The 16,955-nt window shown below is 39.5% G+C and overlaps 1 protein-coding gene and 1 long non-coding RNA gene across 7 annotated transcripts in view; both read right to left on the bottom strand.

The window, feature by feature from the left end:
* The window catches only part of LOC111249026 (E3 ubiquitin-protein ligase MARCHF8-like), a 111,237-nt gene that overhangs the window by 83,465 nt on the left and 10,817 nt on the right, over positions 1-16,955 (bottom strand). For 3 of the 6 annotated variants that reach the window (XR_015319346.1, XM_086977727.1, XM_022802291.2), the window contains one exon: positions 11,876-11,984. The exons of 1 other annotated variant lie outside the window; for it this stretch is intronic. Coding sequence is in view for 4 of the 5 variants with exons in the window: in XM_022802291.2 (XP_022658026.1) it covers positions 11,876-11,935 (60 nt within the window). In the remaining variant the exon portion in view is untranslated. Of the gene's footprint in view, positions 1-11,875; positions 11,985-12,438; positions 12,639-13,141; positions 13,380-16,955 lie in introns of those variants that run through there. 2 more of the 6 variants (XM_086977729.1, XM_022802310.2) reach the window with 2 other exon arrangements.
* On the bottom strand, positions 2,480-5,423 carry LOC147758982 (uncharacterized). Its single transcript, XR_015319350.1, has 2 exons — positions 3,805-5,423; positions 2,480-3,062 (listed from the first exon to the last, which is right to left on the bottom strand). It is a non-coding gene; the product is annotated as an uncharacterized LOC147758982 (long non-coding RNA).

Raw genomic sequence — 16,955 nt, 5'->3', positions numbered from 1 at the left:
TATATATATTGAAACAGACGAGAACGAGTGAACTCACATCTAGCCTTTGCATCATTTTCAACGCAGCTTGTTAATTACTTATAAAATAGATGTGGGTGCTGCACGTGGCCTATTAGGATGCTCTGATGCATATCTGATCGCTATTATACATAATACATAGCTGACAGTAGAATAACTGTGAGCTTATCTCAAAAAAAAAAAGGTACGCTTGCCGTTGTTCTGTTGCATGTGCTATGCAGGCAGATTGATCTACCTTCAGATGTTTGTGTAAAATGAAAGCAAATACGTGTTCTATGGTAATCGAAAGATAGCCGTTTTTATACGAGCCTGGCTTTCAATTTCGTTCTAGGTAACCTCGTATCTTCACTATAAGTAAAACAACATCTAGCTTTATCAAAAATACTCCAAGGAAGATGTAATACGGAATGGCTAACTTTCTATTTCCAGCAATACGAAATTATTCGAAACAGAGCTTTGTATTTTGTAAGGAATCTTAAATCAGTGACGCCGAAAGAAAAAAAAAAAACTGAAAATCAATTTCCAGCACACGGGTCCCAATATTAAGGGAAATTTTTTGAAAACAATTTACAAAACAATACGCTAGTTCGAGCGTTTTGCTAGAAAGAGGGGCCCTTGACATCGATTCCCGTGCTAGAATATTTTTAAGTTTAGACGAGAAAGTGAAAATAAAACATTTTGTTACTGCACGATGGCCTAGTCATCAGGAGGGAGTCCACCGCCACCCTGGAAATCTCTCACGAATTATACGGAACTATCTAGACGATCTCTTGAAAGCGACATCGAACGGCCTATATTTCCAGCAAATATGGGCAAATCAGCAACTATCCTAAAAGTATTTAAGCACTCCTATCCAATTCCATATAGGCCCTTGTGATCGTTTCCTGTTCCCAAAACATGAGAAGCGCCTGCAAAAAGGTTTGAGGGTCGAGGAAATTTAGGAACAAACGGGACAAGACCTGAGATCCATTCCTACAGCTCGAACTGCTTTAGCGGCTGGAAAATTGTTGCACACGTAGCTTCCATTTGCTAAAAATCACTTCGAAGAAAACAACTAGGATTGGCACAGTTGAAGGCTGTACACGGTCAAATTCCCGGTACATTGCTGATACAGTGACTTGATAGCATTTTAGTTCCAAACAAACAATAACTAAAAAATATAAGTTAAATTGAAATACACAAAGCCTCTACTCAAGAAGCTCTGCTAAACAGTACTTCTGTTTCATTAGCAAAAACATCTGCACCGACTGGTATCGCAGAAGAGATTTTAAATTGGACGATATCCTTTGATGAGATAATAATATTCTAAATATTGCCCCTAAATAATGTCCTTAAGATATATTCGTAGAAGTGGAAAATCATTATACAGTGATGAGCTGCCGCCAATCAAGGGGGGCTGTGCGTGAGACTTGAAGCCAACCAACAATTATGTTCTGTTCATGCATGCAGATATGAAGAGGTTATTAGGACATCTATTTTATCACACACAGAGGCACACATTGAACAGTTACTTAGCGTACTTAGTCCCTCTATTGATAATGGCTGATAGTTAATGTGGTAACGGTGGTAAATGGTAACGTGACAAACTAGTTTTCTATTCTTTGAACGCTATAAGCTCAAACTATTGTACAGGGAGAAGAAAGCTGATCTATAAATTGAAGCAGTTTTGGCTGTATTGCCAAAGTACTATACATGTGATCCAGCTTATAGTAAGTTTACTTTTTCTAAAAAGACGTAATGAAATACTAAGGGATGAAGATTTGACATGACCGAAAAAATTATAAACCAAGTTGAAGACATGGCTCAAAGTAAAACCGATGTTGTAGCTTCGTAGATGTTGAAAAAAGTTTAAAAAAAAAAAAAACACGTTTTGTCTATTTGTTGTATATTCGAGAGTCTATTATAAAACCGGCGAATATAATGTGGATAATTGGATAGGTACTCATCGTCCTATGGTAAAATTCTTAAAACTCATTTGTCAACTCCTCATATATATTACGTATCATACGTCATGAGCTGTTTGCCAAATAGAAAACTTATCATAAGGCCATACCGTGCAGTTGTTACGTTACCAACCATATATATATATATATTTGGCGTATGTGTTCGACTACTAGATGTCTACAAATATCACTACCGACACTAGGTCACTTCCAGCAACCGAAAGCGTACCGAACGGAAATCTAGACTCAAGCTTTCCGGAAATATTAACTAGAGGAGAAAACATGCTATCATTATCATTTCTAACAATATGCAGTCAGCTAAAGACCAATTTGAGTCTAGCTTAACGTTAATATCAGTTTAAATTTTTGCGTTTTTTTTTTTTTCACGAAATGGCCCTGGACGAGTGACACTATCGATTTGTGGATCATTTAATAGACTAACTTGTTTCTAGACGATGCATTCTGCAATGATTAGGTTAGGTACAAATTTGTTAGGTAAAAAGGAAGCATTTTCCCTCTCGGCGCTGCATGAGCTGGACTTTTATTAGCAAACAGGGATAATAACATAATATGTGCGCAAAGAGGAGCAAAAGCGAGGAGTCAAGATAATAAAAAGTAAAATGTCCAAGTGTTCGCTGTTGATCCACCCGCCGCCCCGCTCATCCATGACATCTAGCGTGAGTCCCGAGAGCTTTTCGAAGTTTTATGCTCCTAGTAAGTAAAGACAGCTTATCATATAGAATAGTGCATTCTGTACGCCTGATCACTGGTCTGGTGCCCGCTGAGCCAACACCGACAATACCCTGATCACTGGCATTGGAAAAGCACACTTACGCCGTTCAGTCCATCGCTCTAAATCTTAAAGAGCAATAAGCAACAATTTTCCTGGAAAACTCGAAAGGGCTCGTTGCTGCAATAAACATTATCTCATACGCACTTCCATCGAGTTGGCAGCTGGTGACACGGGGTGTTACTGTGCGCGAATGGACAAAAGGTCATGTAGCAATAGACGTTGAGCGACATACATTGAAGCCGATTAATTTTACGGATGCTGGCGGACTATCAAATGGCCTAGTAGCATGGGCTTGAAGACCTTCGCAACTGCAAAATGTACAAATACTAGTATATAATAAAAATATATAAAAAGATGTATAGCCGTCGTCGTTTATTGGCGAACAAACGTGATGTAGCTAATTGTTCTTGTGGTGATTGACATGTATGAACATTTTATATTCTATAGTCTCAATTGATAACTAGAAGATTGCTATGAAGGTTACTGCGAAGTAAAGATCCATTAACATTCAGATTCATTTAGTTTCTCGGTAAAGCTCAGGCTTTGATCAAAAGCTGGCTAGAAAGCATTTCATTCGTGCAGTTGGTCTAATGGTTCAAGCTTACGGCAACAACTAACCAATATATAACACCTTTCAAAAACTATGCTTGTTATTAATAAAAGAGTGTGTGCTTAACATTGCCTCACGGTGCACTAAATGTCGTGGCTGTGTTCCGCCTGCAGAAGTTTTTACCACCCGTTTGAAATTAAGCAGAAGGTTTGCTGTCAGCAAATATGAATTTCGAAATAATGCCGTTCACTTAAGCTGGCGCCGTTTTAGAAAATACGCGTTTCTCCTTTGTCTGTCGCGTTCTATGGGCATCATATTTACACGCACTCTAGAAGATCGATGTCAATACGAGCATTATTAACGCTAACTTGTTGAATAGCATTGTTTCATGCCCTGATCCGATCATCGACTATCGCCCAGCCCGATCCAGCGTACTGAAATGGAAGACTACGCAAATACAAAATTCTAGGATAGCTTTTACTGCATTCGTGTCGTCTAACCGTGTTTCTGTCAGTCGCGCGTCGCCCTCCTGCAGAAGCTGGTGTTTCCAGTACGCCAACGAAGTATTCTGCCATTAGATAGAATGACTCAGACGTCAAGGTTCACCAAATGACACTAGGTAAAAGCCTCAGTGTAGAATTACTGCGTTCCGTAGTGAGCGGGCGTTTTTTTGAAAGCCTATCTTTTCATTTAGGTGCATCATAGAGGTGCCGCTGCTGTTGTTAGCGTAACAAAGGCTGCAGAGGGGTACAGCGGTCGCGATAGGTACAGGTTAGCACCAAAAAAGTGCGCGACATCTCATTCTGTCGTAGACTGTGTCTCGCGCAGGTCGACGTAACGGGACATGCTTTGGCATGATTGGCCTGACACATTTAATCCAGCATGCGAGGACAGCATATTATTATGGCGAACCAAGCGATCGCAGCTACTGCTCCGACTACTTACTAATTCACCAAGCTGGCAGCACCAGCAATAAAGTGCAAGCTGCCATTTACTAGTTGTTACTTATACCTTGTCGAATCGCGAGTTGTGTCCTGATCCCCGGCAGAACATAGCAGTGGAAACCTAACGATCTGATACCAGCTATCTTCGTTATCGATAGTCAGCCACACAAAGCACGAGGAATTCAGCTTAAGGGACCCAGGCTGATCGTCAACAAAGCATTTACCAACCTGCCGTCTTAGTGTTAAGTCGATTAACTAACTAAACAAAGATGACATCTGAAACTGCATAGACTCTCTCTGACTGTTTCTGCCTAAAGAGCGTGGCTCCATCAAACAAAAACTGATAACTTTATGTTGGATCTTTGTACCTTTTAATTTTTTTGGAAAAGATATTCCAACAAGTAAGGCAACATTGAAGTATGCGGTGTCAATAGCCGCCGTGGGGCTTTGAAAAAGAATTACCTGTGATAACGAATCGATTAAACTTGATGCCCTAGTGAGCTAAAACCGAGAGCTTACGTCAATTACCTTTCTGCTGGGGGTCAAGCGACGCCCTACCCTCTACGAATAGCTCATATACTTGTCACATAATGCACATACTCGTTACAAATTAAACACATTAAATATTCCGTGCCAATGCATAATGTTGCTAGTTTGATGTGAGTAAAATGACAGTTAAGAACAGCGTTAGAAGTATGACGAAAGGCGTAACACACTATGACTGCCAAAATGGCTCATTTTATGTTTAGCTTTTTCGAAACTAGCCAGATCGACCAAGGTCGCATTGATTATTAGAGGATATTATTTAAAATGAATCTGCTTCTTCGTCACCAGCTAATGGAACAATCGATTATGAATACGCTTCAGCCTAGCAGTTAGCTGGAATACTGCAGGTAGTCGTGAGATAATTCTGCAAGAAGAGCGATACGTCTCCACAGGCATAAGATAAGCAATAATATAGAAATTACACATAGTACCGAGGAAATGGCAAGGTTATTTAGCGATATGATGAGCATTTTCTTAGTATTTCGCTCTGTTGTTACAATGTTAACTTTGTCATTTTAGAGAGGACATTTTGATAACGATTCAGTTGAAAAGTTGCATTCAGGCATATTACTATTACTCTCTAACGATTATCCTTGAACCTGTTAGCTTGCTATTGTGTCTTGGCTAGCAAAAACATTACGTACATTATTGAATGCCCCTAGGGGTTCAGGGCTCTGTGTTCAATCTTGGCGGTACGTCGAAGCTATGATGTGTGTGCCCGTTCGCCTATGTATATATATTTATATAATATTATTTATACGGACAAGACGCCAGCTCTGTTCTATCACTGATAATTATTGCTAAGAAACTGACGTGGCTCCAGGGGGACCGAAGATCAGCAAACAGACGCGTTACTCTCATGTGGCCCTAGGGCTCAGACTCCTTTTCGTTTTCCTCCAGCTTAGGTCGCTTATCTAAAGTGGCAGAGAATTTCTGGACAGCAGCCAATAAGCTTTTTCTGGCGTCTACAACTACGAAAAGAGAAACAGGAAGACAATCAACTGCACAAGCAACAAACAAGAGCGTTGATCATATATATATATATATATATATATATATATATATATATATATATATAGCTATTACAAGCAAATCCGGCGGACCCAGAAAACTTTTAGACTAAACACTAGCAGACGAAATTTGACTGGTAAATGAAACTCCCACTTTCTAGAAACCTTTAAGTGAAAATCGGCTGAGTTTCTTTTAGCAGAACTGACTTCAGTAGCAAAAAATCATTTATTCTCCAAAATTAAGGCACAATAGTCTGCGTTTTATTTTTCGAAGGCCAGAGTACTGCCACAGATTAATGAACATTGGTGAAGACATTAAACAAAGAGATCCTAAGCAAAGGTATAGCACATTATTGGCGCAAACGTTTCCGAAACGGACATTGGAATGTCCCGGAAAAACAGGATTGCATCAATGCAATCATCGAGACTTCTCACGGAAGTAAAATGCGGGGTTATATCGGTCAAAATTGGCATCTTACATTACAGATTTTTTAGCCAAATACTAAAAATTCGGAAACTGAGTAAAAATTGGTCCACCATTATTCGACTTTGGATTAGTTTGAACGTGAATATGTAGAACATGAATGAGAAAAAAAAGTCTGCCTGAAATATGCGGTCGCCGTAGACGAGGCACAACTCAATTTTTACCAATAGCAAGAGAGGGCCCAGGCGAAAAAATGATGTCATCCTAGAGAAAAATCGAGTTCGCTGGCGATGTCGGGTAAATTCGTAGGACATGTGATGGTAGAACTTGCGATACACATCAGAGGCACAATGAAATACTAGCCAAAAATGAAATAGTAGATGTAGCTTTTATTTCGAATTTCTCAAAAAGCTCATGGAACACAGTATAGTTACCTGACGATAACGCCAGATCCCATTGCCATGCTTCAATCACTTCCCAGATTGAGTAGTGAAACATTCGATGTTAGATTCGTCCCATTTATTCTCTCAGTCTAAGTGGGGGGCTATTATCCATGCTATAAGAAGGGCAACTAGTGACCAAACAGATTCCGCTGTTGGTCTGCTTGAAAAAGCAGCAATTGAGAAATTATATATGCGAACGTAAATAGTAGGAAATGGCTGTCCGGAAACAGCCAGAGCGCCACGATAAGTTGGTGAGATATGTATGTGTACATATATATCGATTGAATATTTATTACAGTCGAGGATATTTTGTTGCAGTTAGAGTTTATACCACATTCGCGTTAGTAACCTCTTTTATTTTTGTGCATTATACAGCTAGATAATGTCCGAACAGTATTCAGTTAAAACGAGTCTTAAATAAAAGAGGGACCGAAATGTTCAATACAATCATCTTAATTTTTCTCTATATCACACAGGTTGTATACTATACGATATTTACGTGTCTGAAGGTGTCATCTCAGACCAATTACTGTTGACGCTCAGCCGTTTCGCGATCTAAAACATTGCGCCTACGACCCCGAATCCACAAATAACACTCTTCGTTTTTTTCCTATGCTCGGCATGTTGATGTACACTAGAGGCCACGAAAAGAATAACATGACCATACCTCGACACTGCTCAAGCAAACAATCGATAAATATAAGCAGTACATAAATTAAAGGCTCATATAGTGTAGAGAACGAGGCAAATTTGCACGGACGGAATTAGAGTTAAGCCTAGGCACTCCTAGTAGTTTGTCTCTTTTACGCAGCGCTATGCCTTTCACTGGCAGGGTGAGCTATTGCTAGATACTTTGAAGACTTACCATATCAATATATCAAGATTTCAACGGACAGCATGGTCATATAGAACTAGAATTGTGTGAATACACTGACTCAACATCGTAGATGTTTTGCCAAAGATACAGTTGTTTATAGAGCCTGCTTTCGATCAAATTGGAGGCACGACCTGCGAGCTCCTACAATGTGTCCGGGTATAGGGTCGAACTCGGAGGCAGAGATTGATTTGGTCTGCTACTAGCGCCAATCCGTGAGACTCTTCTAGCAATATTTTGGCGACTATCAGATTCTGTAATTGCATCTAACAAAATACAATACTCAAGTGTGTGTTACTTCTACTGCTATATATATATATATATATATATATATATGGGTGTGTATGTGATGCGCTTCAGCTTTTTGGTGCAGAGCCTTGAACACGCAATCCCTGAAGGACAAGTGGAATGTTGAGCGGTTTTCTGAGAACACCTGTATTTCTCTGATCTTATTGTTATTCAAAGTGATATTAAATTCAATGCACTGCCAGGATCATTCGAAAATGTTAGACTAGTACATATATATACATAGTAGTGCACAGATAAACTACAAATATCAGTGCGGCCCCATAACAAGCTAATTTCGTATATCAGTTATAGCTCTGTTAAGCTACAATTGGACATTAAGCTTTAAAAAATAAAAATATAGCTTTTTCATGTATATACTTTGTGGCACAGGTGTAGAATATGGGTTGTCAATGCACAAGACTCCTTCATCTCGAAGCATATGGTTCATTTGATCGTTGGACAGCAATGTTCACAAGTCACTAAAACTTCAATGGCATAATAGTTAGAATTGAAAACTTCATTCACTAATCACTATCTGTGGCTGCGTACAGAGAAAATGCAGTGCTTACAATTAGTATGCTATCTGATTCGGTTCGGGGTGCTTTATTCGAATAAAGCTGAACTTCAGAAAGATACTGAGCTAAAATGCCTTCATCTACCCAAATACAATTATTGCCTAACTTCTTAGGCCAGTAAAAATCAGGATCATGTGATCCAGAATGATTCAACGTACCCTCGGTTAAGTTTCATCTGATGTTCGAAACAAAGGCTCCCTCAAGCCTACGAAAGACCCTAAAACGATTTTTCGTGGATTCTTAAGGCTTCAACGGAGTTCCTATCTGCGGCTTTACTTGCAATAAACTATCGACTGTTCGGCCAAGCTGTAGATCTAGTTCTAGCCAAATTAAAATTAGATTATGCCGGGTCGAAGTAACTGACGCCGATTATAGCTTGGCGGCTTTCAGACATTCTGGTTATATCTGGCTGAATCCTTTCTGTTTGAGCTAAATCTGAGTAACACGCACAAATTATGACGCCTTGTGAAAATGCTTGTAGAGAAAGGACCTTAATGACAATAGGTTACCACTACTGTGGTTACCGGCGCAAAAAGACAAAAAACTGCGTGAGTATTCTAAGCGAAATTCACTATTTCGCCTATCAGCTGAGCTTGAAATCATCTGTATACTTTTTAGAAGCCGACAAGGTTTATTTCAGTCGATCGCCATTGATTTGGTGCACATTTACTCCAAGCCACGAGAAACAGCGGCAAACTATACATACGACGGAAGGGTAAAGTATATGCTATGTTTATTATTATTATTATTTTTCCTTTATTATATTAAAAAAAACGCAATAGACTAGACTCTTTGTGGATTTTTTTTTCATAGATTTTGACGATCGACGCGCCTCCGTATTTTTCTGGGCCAACTGTTACGTTGTGTGAACAGTTACTCAAGGACAGTTAGGGATCGTCTTACTCGCGTGAGAATCCCAGGTTTTTCTTAATAATCATATTGCAAACTGACTTATAAATTTAACAGCTCCAAGGTACTTTTATGTTATCTTAGGTGTTTGTTGATTATTATTGACAATTTGATTATTAACGGTATTACCGGACGCACGGCTCTGGTGTTGGTTTTTTTTTTTACTGTACTCATAGAGGCGATTTTGAAGGACATTTCAAAATTGCAGTCGTCTCATTTAGCTCTACAGACTTAATATAATCTATTATGTTATGTATTACACCTGCGTCGTACTATTCAAGTGTTCATTAACATTAAGTCCGCTAAGTTAAAGTTCTGCGACAGGATTGGTCTTAAGGCGGGGCGTGCTCACCTATAATAGATATATCGCCTGTTTTAGCTGCATTGTACTATACAGGTTAAAACCAACAAAAAACCTAATATAAATAAGATACTATTTGGCGAAAATAAATCTCATTACATTGTAAAGCTATGTCTTTCTAAGATTTATTTTATTGAAAATTTTAGATTATATGGTCCAGCTCTCCTTGAGCGTTCTTCTGTCTCTATTGGCTACACGTACGAAAGACACCAAACATCAGATGCTCTAAATAACAATACATGTTAATGGTTTATATTTCAGTACGACGTGTACAGCATGCCATATCTCCTAGCTCCGTTTTGCGACACATCCTTCTCTGTAACCCCAAGATAAATTTCTGTCCACAGCAATGGCGGTGTCCTGCTTGAAGTTATCAAATCGACAATACAGGTTCCTTTTCTGGTTTCAGAGGTAAGGCAAGACCTCGATTATTTTATTCGACAACTAACGGGATCTAGCCTAAATATGCTTAAATACGACGAGCGTAAATTTTATCCAGAAACAAGTATCTTGCAACAGTTTCGCCTGCTATAGCCAGCTAGCAATGAGAAGGAAAAATAATCATCTTGACGACATAGCTGTACGCTTCACCAATCCTACAAATACTGTGTTTATATCGATCACATATTTCTAGCTAGATAGGTTGACTATTTGTTTTGGCAGTCCTTCGTTGAGTCTGGGATCGTCGAATTTTCCGCGCTTACGTGCACAGTTGAAGTTTCGCTGTGGGCTGCTAGTCTGACCAGCATACAGCTTCGTACCGTATGTTGTTGAGCAGGCAAACTAGCACGCCAACAAAATCGCAACTAGAAAAACTGATGGAAGCGACAAACACTACTTATTTTAGATACAAAGGAAAACAAAGTTTTGCACAAAACTTATGAAAATGTCTTCGAAAAATTCGATTTGACTGGATCGCACGCGTCAGCTATAGTATATAAACCCTATTAATTGTACAGCGAAGGTAAATATCGCTTTACGTTTATTATAAAAGCGGGTCAAAACACGAACGATGTGACCCTTCTCAAACAAGATTCACTTGGAATTAAGGCGAGTTTTCCAAACGTGGGCCAAACGATCAAAATCTTTTTGTTTTTATTGGAAAAGTGGACCGAAGAAACAGCGAGGCGTTTATTACTTGATAAACAATTTTTGCCATGGATCAACATTTTCGCTAATTGTATGACTTTATCAGTTCTGTAGAAATGAGCCGCGTTGAAAAAGCTAGTTCGGTATGTCTGTGTGAGAGTACGTTACCATTTCATCGTGTAAATAGTTAGCAACTTTTATTTTGAAATTTTTTGCATATGTGCTTTTCAGGTTGCGCCATGCTGGCGCTATGATAGCCTAGTGGGTAACGTATTTGCGCGATAGTCTTAGGGACGCGTTGTGGTGTGGGTTTGAACCCGGGCATAGAAAGACGTTGTTTCGTGCTGGAAACCACCCATCTGCCTGATATAATGCCTAACGACGACACTCTCAAAAAATATTATGCAAGCTTGACTGATTCCAAGAATCCGATGCTACAGATCTGCTATCGAGGTGTCACTCATTTCTAAATGCACAACGCTAGCATTTTATGTAATAAATGAACCTATATTATAACTGAGAAGTTTGACTAGTTCCTTTACGTAATTTTATGGACGTGAATCAACCGGTCAAGCCTCAACAATGCACATACATTAGTCCACGTTCGGTTAACTGACTGAATCGTGGCCTCTAGATTAAGCGCCACAATTCCTCAGCACCAACAATAAGACTTCACAACATTCGTCTCTAACTTCAAATTTAAACAGAATATCGATGTTTTCGATAAAAAGACAGAGGCTAATAGCAACTGAAGGACCACTTCACTTCCCAATACTGAAACCCGGGTCAAGGCAGCAGTAGTAGAAACGGCCTTGCATTATCGCCTGCGTCTTCTTTTTACAACATAGTATGTAATTTACGCATAGAACTGGCGTCTCATTATAATCCTATAAGTAGCTTTTCTGGGAGATGACCGCACTTCCTCGTCTATATTCTGAGCAATGTTGAAAATCAAGATCGACGCATGTAAAAGCTAATCGGTTAAGCTTGCTTCAGCTTAGCATTTCCAGCTCTGCAGTGGTAAAACGATGACGAACCCAGAGAAATTGATCCAACTATAATTTGTCATACAGTGTTCCTAGTATTATACATCAAAGGAATCATTTACCTTCGTTTCATTTTTCCGATATTCCTTGTCAATGACTGGGCCAATTTTATTCAATGGCATGGCTGACCATCCTAGCGAATAGTCGATTCGATCAGGAACAACGAACGACCTGAAAATTGCAACTGGATTAGTAGAAGGCCATGCTTACTCATCAATAATGTGGATATCGTTGAAGGTCCTGTATATGAACCGAAAGGATCCCCTACACGGTGGAGGTTTTTCATTTAAAAAGAATACTTAATATAAAGGGGTTTTTCTATGACAAAGTTTTCAATGTTAAACATCTTTGTTATATTAAAATCGCACATGGTGTTAGAAGACGCCAGTATCATGTCCTGTCCTATTTAAGGCTCCATAATAATAACGATAATAATACCTTGCATGGGAAATTGGTCTGAATAAAAAAGAAAAACGATATTTACGATACATGAGATTACTGGCAAGATTGACACAATGCCTCAGGACTATATTGGATGCAAAACATTTAAGATAACTAAAATAAGTAAATTCGACATAATTTAAAATCGCACAGAAAATTTAATGGGGTATAGTTTTAAGCACACCTGATGGGCTGTTTTCGGTCCCAAACAACGTTTTGCGACTACTACCAAGCTGAGAGTGGGTTAAAAGTTTGACCCTTCAAGCCATGCGACTGGAACCTCGTAATGATTACTGTCCTTTTAAGTAACTCCTTGTAAATCAACACAATAAGAGCCATCGGATATCAACACAGGGAGAATTTGCACGAGGAACCATTCAAACCCTGCCATTAATACAAGATAAAAGTTTTGCATAGATCAATCAATCGTGTAATCAATGTCGGTTTTCTATTTAATAGTAATTCGAACCATGAAATATAATTTTGCTTTAGTAAAAATACAAGATCTTATTTACCAATAGAATAGTTATTAAGAAAATTATTGAGTATGGTTTTCGATCCCAGTCCCCTGCAATCCGTTCTCTACATTGTGCCCCCAAATGAAACGATATCATCTAGCCAACTATTGATCTATAAACTATAAAATCTAACTATTAAGTTTACTTTATTAGTTTATATATAGAGTAAAATATTCACGTCAAGCATAGAACGACTATGCGATTATGATTTACGCGAAGCTACGCCTTCGACTATCGTGACGTGATCCTCTGCTACGTATAGTTTACTCTCAAAACGAGGGGCAAGATTTCGGGTCGGCCGGGGACGTATAGATACACATAATGATGTAATAACCTTTTTTTATCTACTTGAAACTATTATAAACGAACCCTTAGTCTTCGAAGGTTACTCGGGGGACTGTTCAAGCGGAGACGCACGGTCTTCACCGGTAGCCGAACTGTTTTCAGCAGCTGACTCGAGAGCCCACTGTTGACATTTTTCTGTGTTCTTTTCTCTCAGCATAGCTGACTTCTAGAGATAGCTTGATGAATTATCTCCTGTATCATGTCTTGATGGCGCTTCCTTCGAATTCGACGGGGACACCTTTATCTGTTATTATTTAGTAACCTAAAAAACAATCAGTCTGAACAATTCATGATGGCATATATAGATTGTATTACAATGAAACGTGTTAAGGGGATGAGCTTTTTGTACTAATGTGCCTGGGTGCATATTTGCTTTAAATTGTTTCTAGTGAAAGTCTATATCAGTCTTTTCTGATGCGCTGTCAAATGAATCTATTCAAAACAAGATTTTCCTTCATCGTTCAGGTGATACGCACCGATCTACGTTTTCGTGCGTGATGTATTCGGCTATTTTGGTTTTTGTCCTGTTCGCACTTCATCAATATATCGTTTAAACTATACGGAAATTCTGAGTATTTGTCCATGTAATTAGGCATAATTTCTAGATTTTGACGAATGCACGAACCGTATTCGATGTGTTGTTTCCAAGTTTCCTATTGACCGAAGTCCGCCATGTTTGTTCATAGATGTGTAGAGAATACTTGATTTGTGTTTTTTTTTTTAAGTTGTAATGTCTTGTCATAATATTTATTTCACATTGATATCTAATTGTATTAAGAAGATCTTCTTCCGTTGTTTCATATTGAATTCGTATGTGTACGGTACACATATTGATGTTTTGTTAGTGCCATATTCATATTTATATATGTTCTGTCATGCCAATTATAATGCCATGCAAAAGTACCTCATAATTTCTGTATTGTACTGCAGCTTATTGTCAGTGGTCATTAACTTAGTGAGAGACGTGTTGGGCAGAACGAGTGAAACGATGGTATCGCGAGCAGTTTGCCGTTTGGACCCCTGTGGACAGTGTGAGCGAGTTCAGCGTCCCGGTCGTCCGATTCATCAATCCACAACCGTTGTACTGCCGCTGTCACCTTGAATCTTCCGTTAGTTGCTGTTCGCCTCCCACACGTATCTCTCACATAGATTGATACCGGTTACGTTATAAAAGCACCGAATCTTTGCCTGCCCACCACTTTTGTCGCAGCTTCTCTTGTTATAAAACCAGGCTGACGCTGTCCACGCCCACGCCATGACCTAAACGCATCCAGGCTAACGTAGACATTACGCTGCCGCAGGACATCTCACAATGGCCAAAAATATCTTCTAAAGTCCCCTTACGCCGGTATGGATGCCGCGGCCGTTGTAAGCGGTAGTTGGACCAGCCCAAACTCTCGTGTATGCGCCCATAACCAAAGTGTTGCCAATTACTTTAGCACTAGATAACTGAATGTTGTGGATAATCGATGGGCAGTCAATGAATAGCACGTTCAACCACCATTTACCTCTATCTCTCCATAACCGAATCACTGCATTGGACGTATAAGTCACTGCTGTCTTTAGTGTGAAACACCATCTAGAAGAGCTGAACAATGACAGGCTCACAAGGAATAGACAAGCGGAATGCGCGCCACGGCAACTTCAGCAAGTCTGAGCTCACCCCCGTACTGGCATAGGCGGACATCCTGAAGGTATTATTGGCTGCTTCGAGATGTCCTACCCATTACGTAAACTTGAGCATCAGAACTTCCTGTAACGTAATAATAGCGAGCAACGTCAGCCTGTTCCTATCAAAGGAAGGACTGACAGAAACCGGATGTAGCCAGCCTATGACGCATCTACTAGTACGAGCGCATCCTGGGAATGTTAGTAATGGCGGCAGGAGGGTTTCTTGTAGATCAATGAATTAAATGACAAGAACAATGAACTCACTCGTATGTCCAACGGACCTGACTGCTCATGGGACCGTTGGACGTCTCATTCGATGCGCCCCTTTCCAGTATGTCGATGATCGCTGACAATAGCGAACGTCAGAATTCAAAAACATTTTCTGTAACTTCAGTAGACAAATGAAGCTGTACATAACAGCATTAGAAGACGAAACATGCATAAATCACATCGATACTTGTGTATTTGGACTTATCAACTTCCCCGCAATGCAACAATAAAATACGAATATATGAGCAAGCCATTTATTCCAGATTAACAGGTATTGATTTAATCATCCCAATTCACGGTGTCGGCTTTGAAGCAATCTGCGTGGAATGTAACACCGTTTTTTCCAGTGTTCGAAATATTTCAAACTCAGTCTGGTCAGCAATTTTTCTACTATATCTTCGATCGTGTCGAAACTTTCGTCGCTTCTCAAAGACATTCTACAGCATCCGCAGAGTATTTATGCGATCGAATCCCTTTTGCCACACAGAAAATCTTATGGACGCTCACTGCTCCATGAGAATTTCAAAAAGGTAAGGGGCACTCAGTACGTGAACGTACTCAATCATCTCGTGACGCAGAAATTTAAACGAACGCGTTACTTTTTGAACAACATAATAATCTGGGAGGCTGTACATGTACAGAGCAAACATGAACACTTGGTACAGATACCAGGATTTTGTAAACGAGAAAAATCAGCATGCTTATCACAGATGTGCTGAAATACAAGCATAATTTAAAGGATAAATAGGTAAAATGCCAATAAGAGGTAGTATTCGAAAAAGTTGGATACGGTCAAAATCATAGGCACAAGATGGCTTGAATCACTATGGCGTTTCGTCAATATCATCTGAAGAATCAAAGACAATGCTAATCTTGCCTTTAATAAATCCCACATCACAGAAGACTAAAATTGATAATGTAATGAAACGCACAGCGATTCGGGTAGATACGCACAATGGGAAATTAGTGCGATCCACGTAACGTTACTTGAAGAGGTGTCGCTCCTAGAAATCAGATAGGCTTAGGCGGACACAGAAAAGCGTGAACGGTTAAGGAGAGAAAAGAGGCCCACCAACGTAAAGTTAGGGAGCGAGGCGGTACAAGGGCGTCCGTGTCTGGGCAGAACAGAATGAAGCGGGGGAGGGGGGTAACTAGTATAGAAGTTGTACAAAAGTGTTGTCGTAACTTTCAGAGAGCAATTCAGCTGTTCGATTTTTAGAAGTTGTGATTGTGTGTTGTTACTCCTCCAATCACGTCAATTACGGTCAAAATAAAGAATTTATTTTCATACACAGCTTTCCCTTATAATAGTTTCAATAATAATAAGCAGTGATTACCTTGGCCTGAAAATCAATTGCATTTGTTACTATATGGGTGGTTTAAATATAAAACCCATTGCGTATGAAGACGCATTTAAATGAAGATCGTTAACCTCTATGATTTAACACTAAAAATTGTTATCGTGGCCAATTTGAGCGCTTGCAATTGTGTCACAACGATTTACTCTGCATCCAGTTGAAAAAGGTCGCTGCGAGCTGGGGACATGAGCGCGTGAATAAAACAAGAAAATTTCCTTCTTACAAATGCCTCAACCCCACTGAGTGCGTGGGGTGTTAGGCAAAACAAGTGCTCAACTTAGAGTCAAGCCTGAACCTTTTGTATCTTAATAAACAAATACATCGTTGATTTTCTAGTCTAAACAGAAATACAGTGCCTACGCCCTTTTAGTTCTGCCCGTCGATCTCCAGCTGCAGGGTTCGTTCAGAGCTTCGGGGTCGATATGAGACGGTGTGCAAAATATCATTGTTAACAACGAATGCTGCCGGTTTAAATACCATGGTTCATTTTTCTGTGGTTTAGGTCGTTCAACAATATCTGTCTACTGAACATTGCTTAC

This window comes from Varroa destructor, unplaced genomic scaffold (genome assembly GCF_002443255.2).
Source record: "Varroa destructor unplaced genomic scaffold, Vdes_3.0 BEIS01000001.1, whole genome shotgun sequence".
Taxonomy (NCBI): domain Eukaryota; kingdom Metazoa; phylum Arthropoda; class Arachnida; order Mesostigmata; family Varroidae; genus Varroa; species Varroa destructor.
The sequence above is the reverse complement of the archived record's forward strand: the minus strand, read 5'-3'. Positions and strand labels throughout refer to the sequence as shown.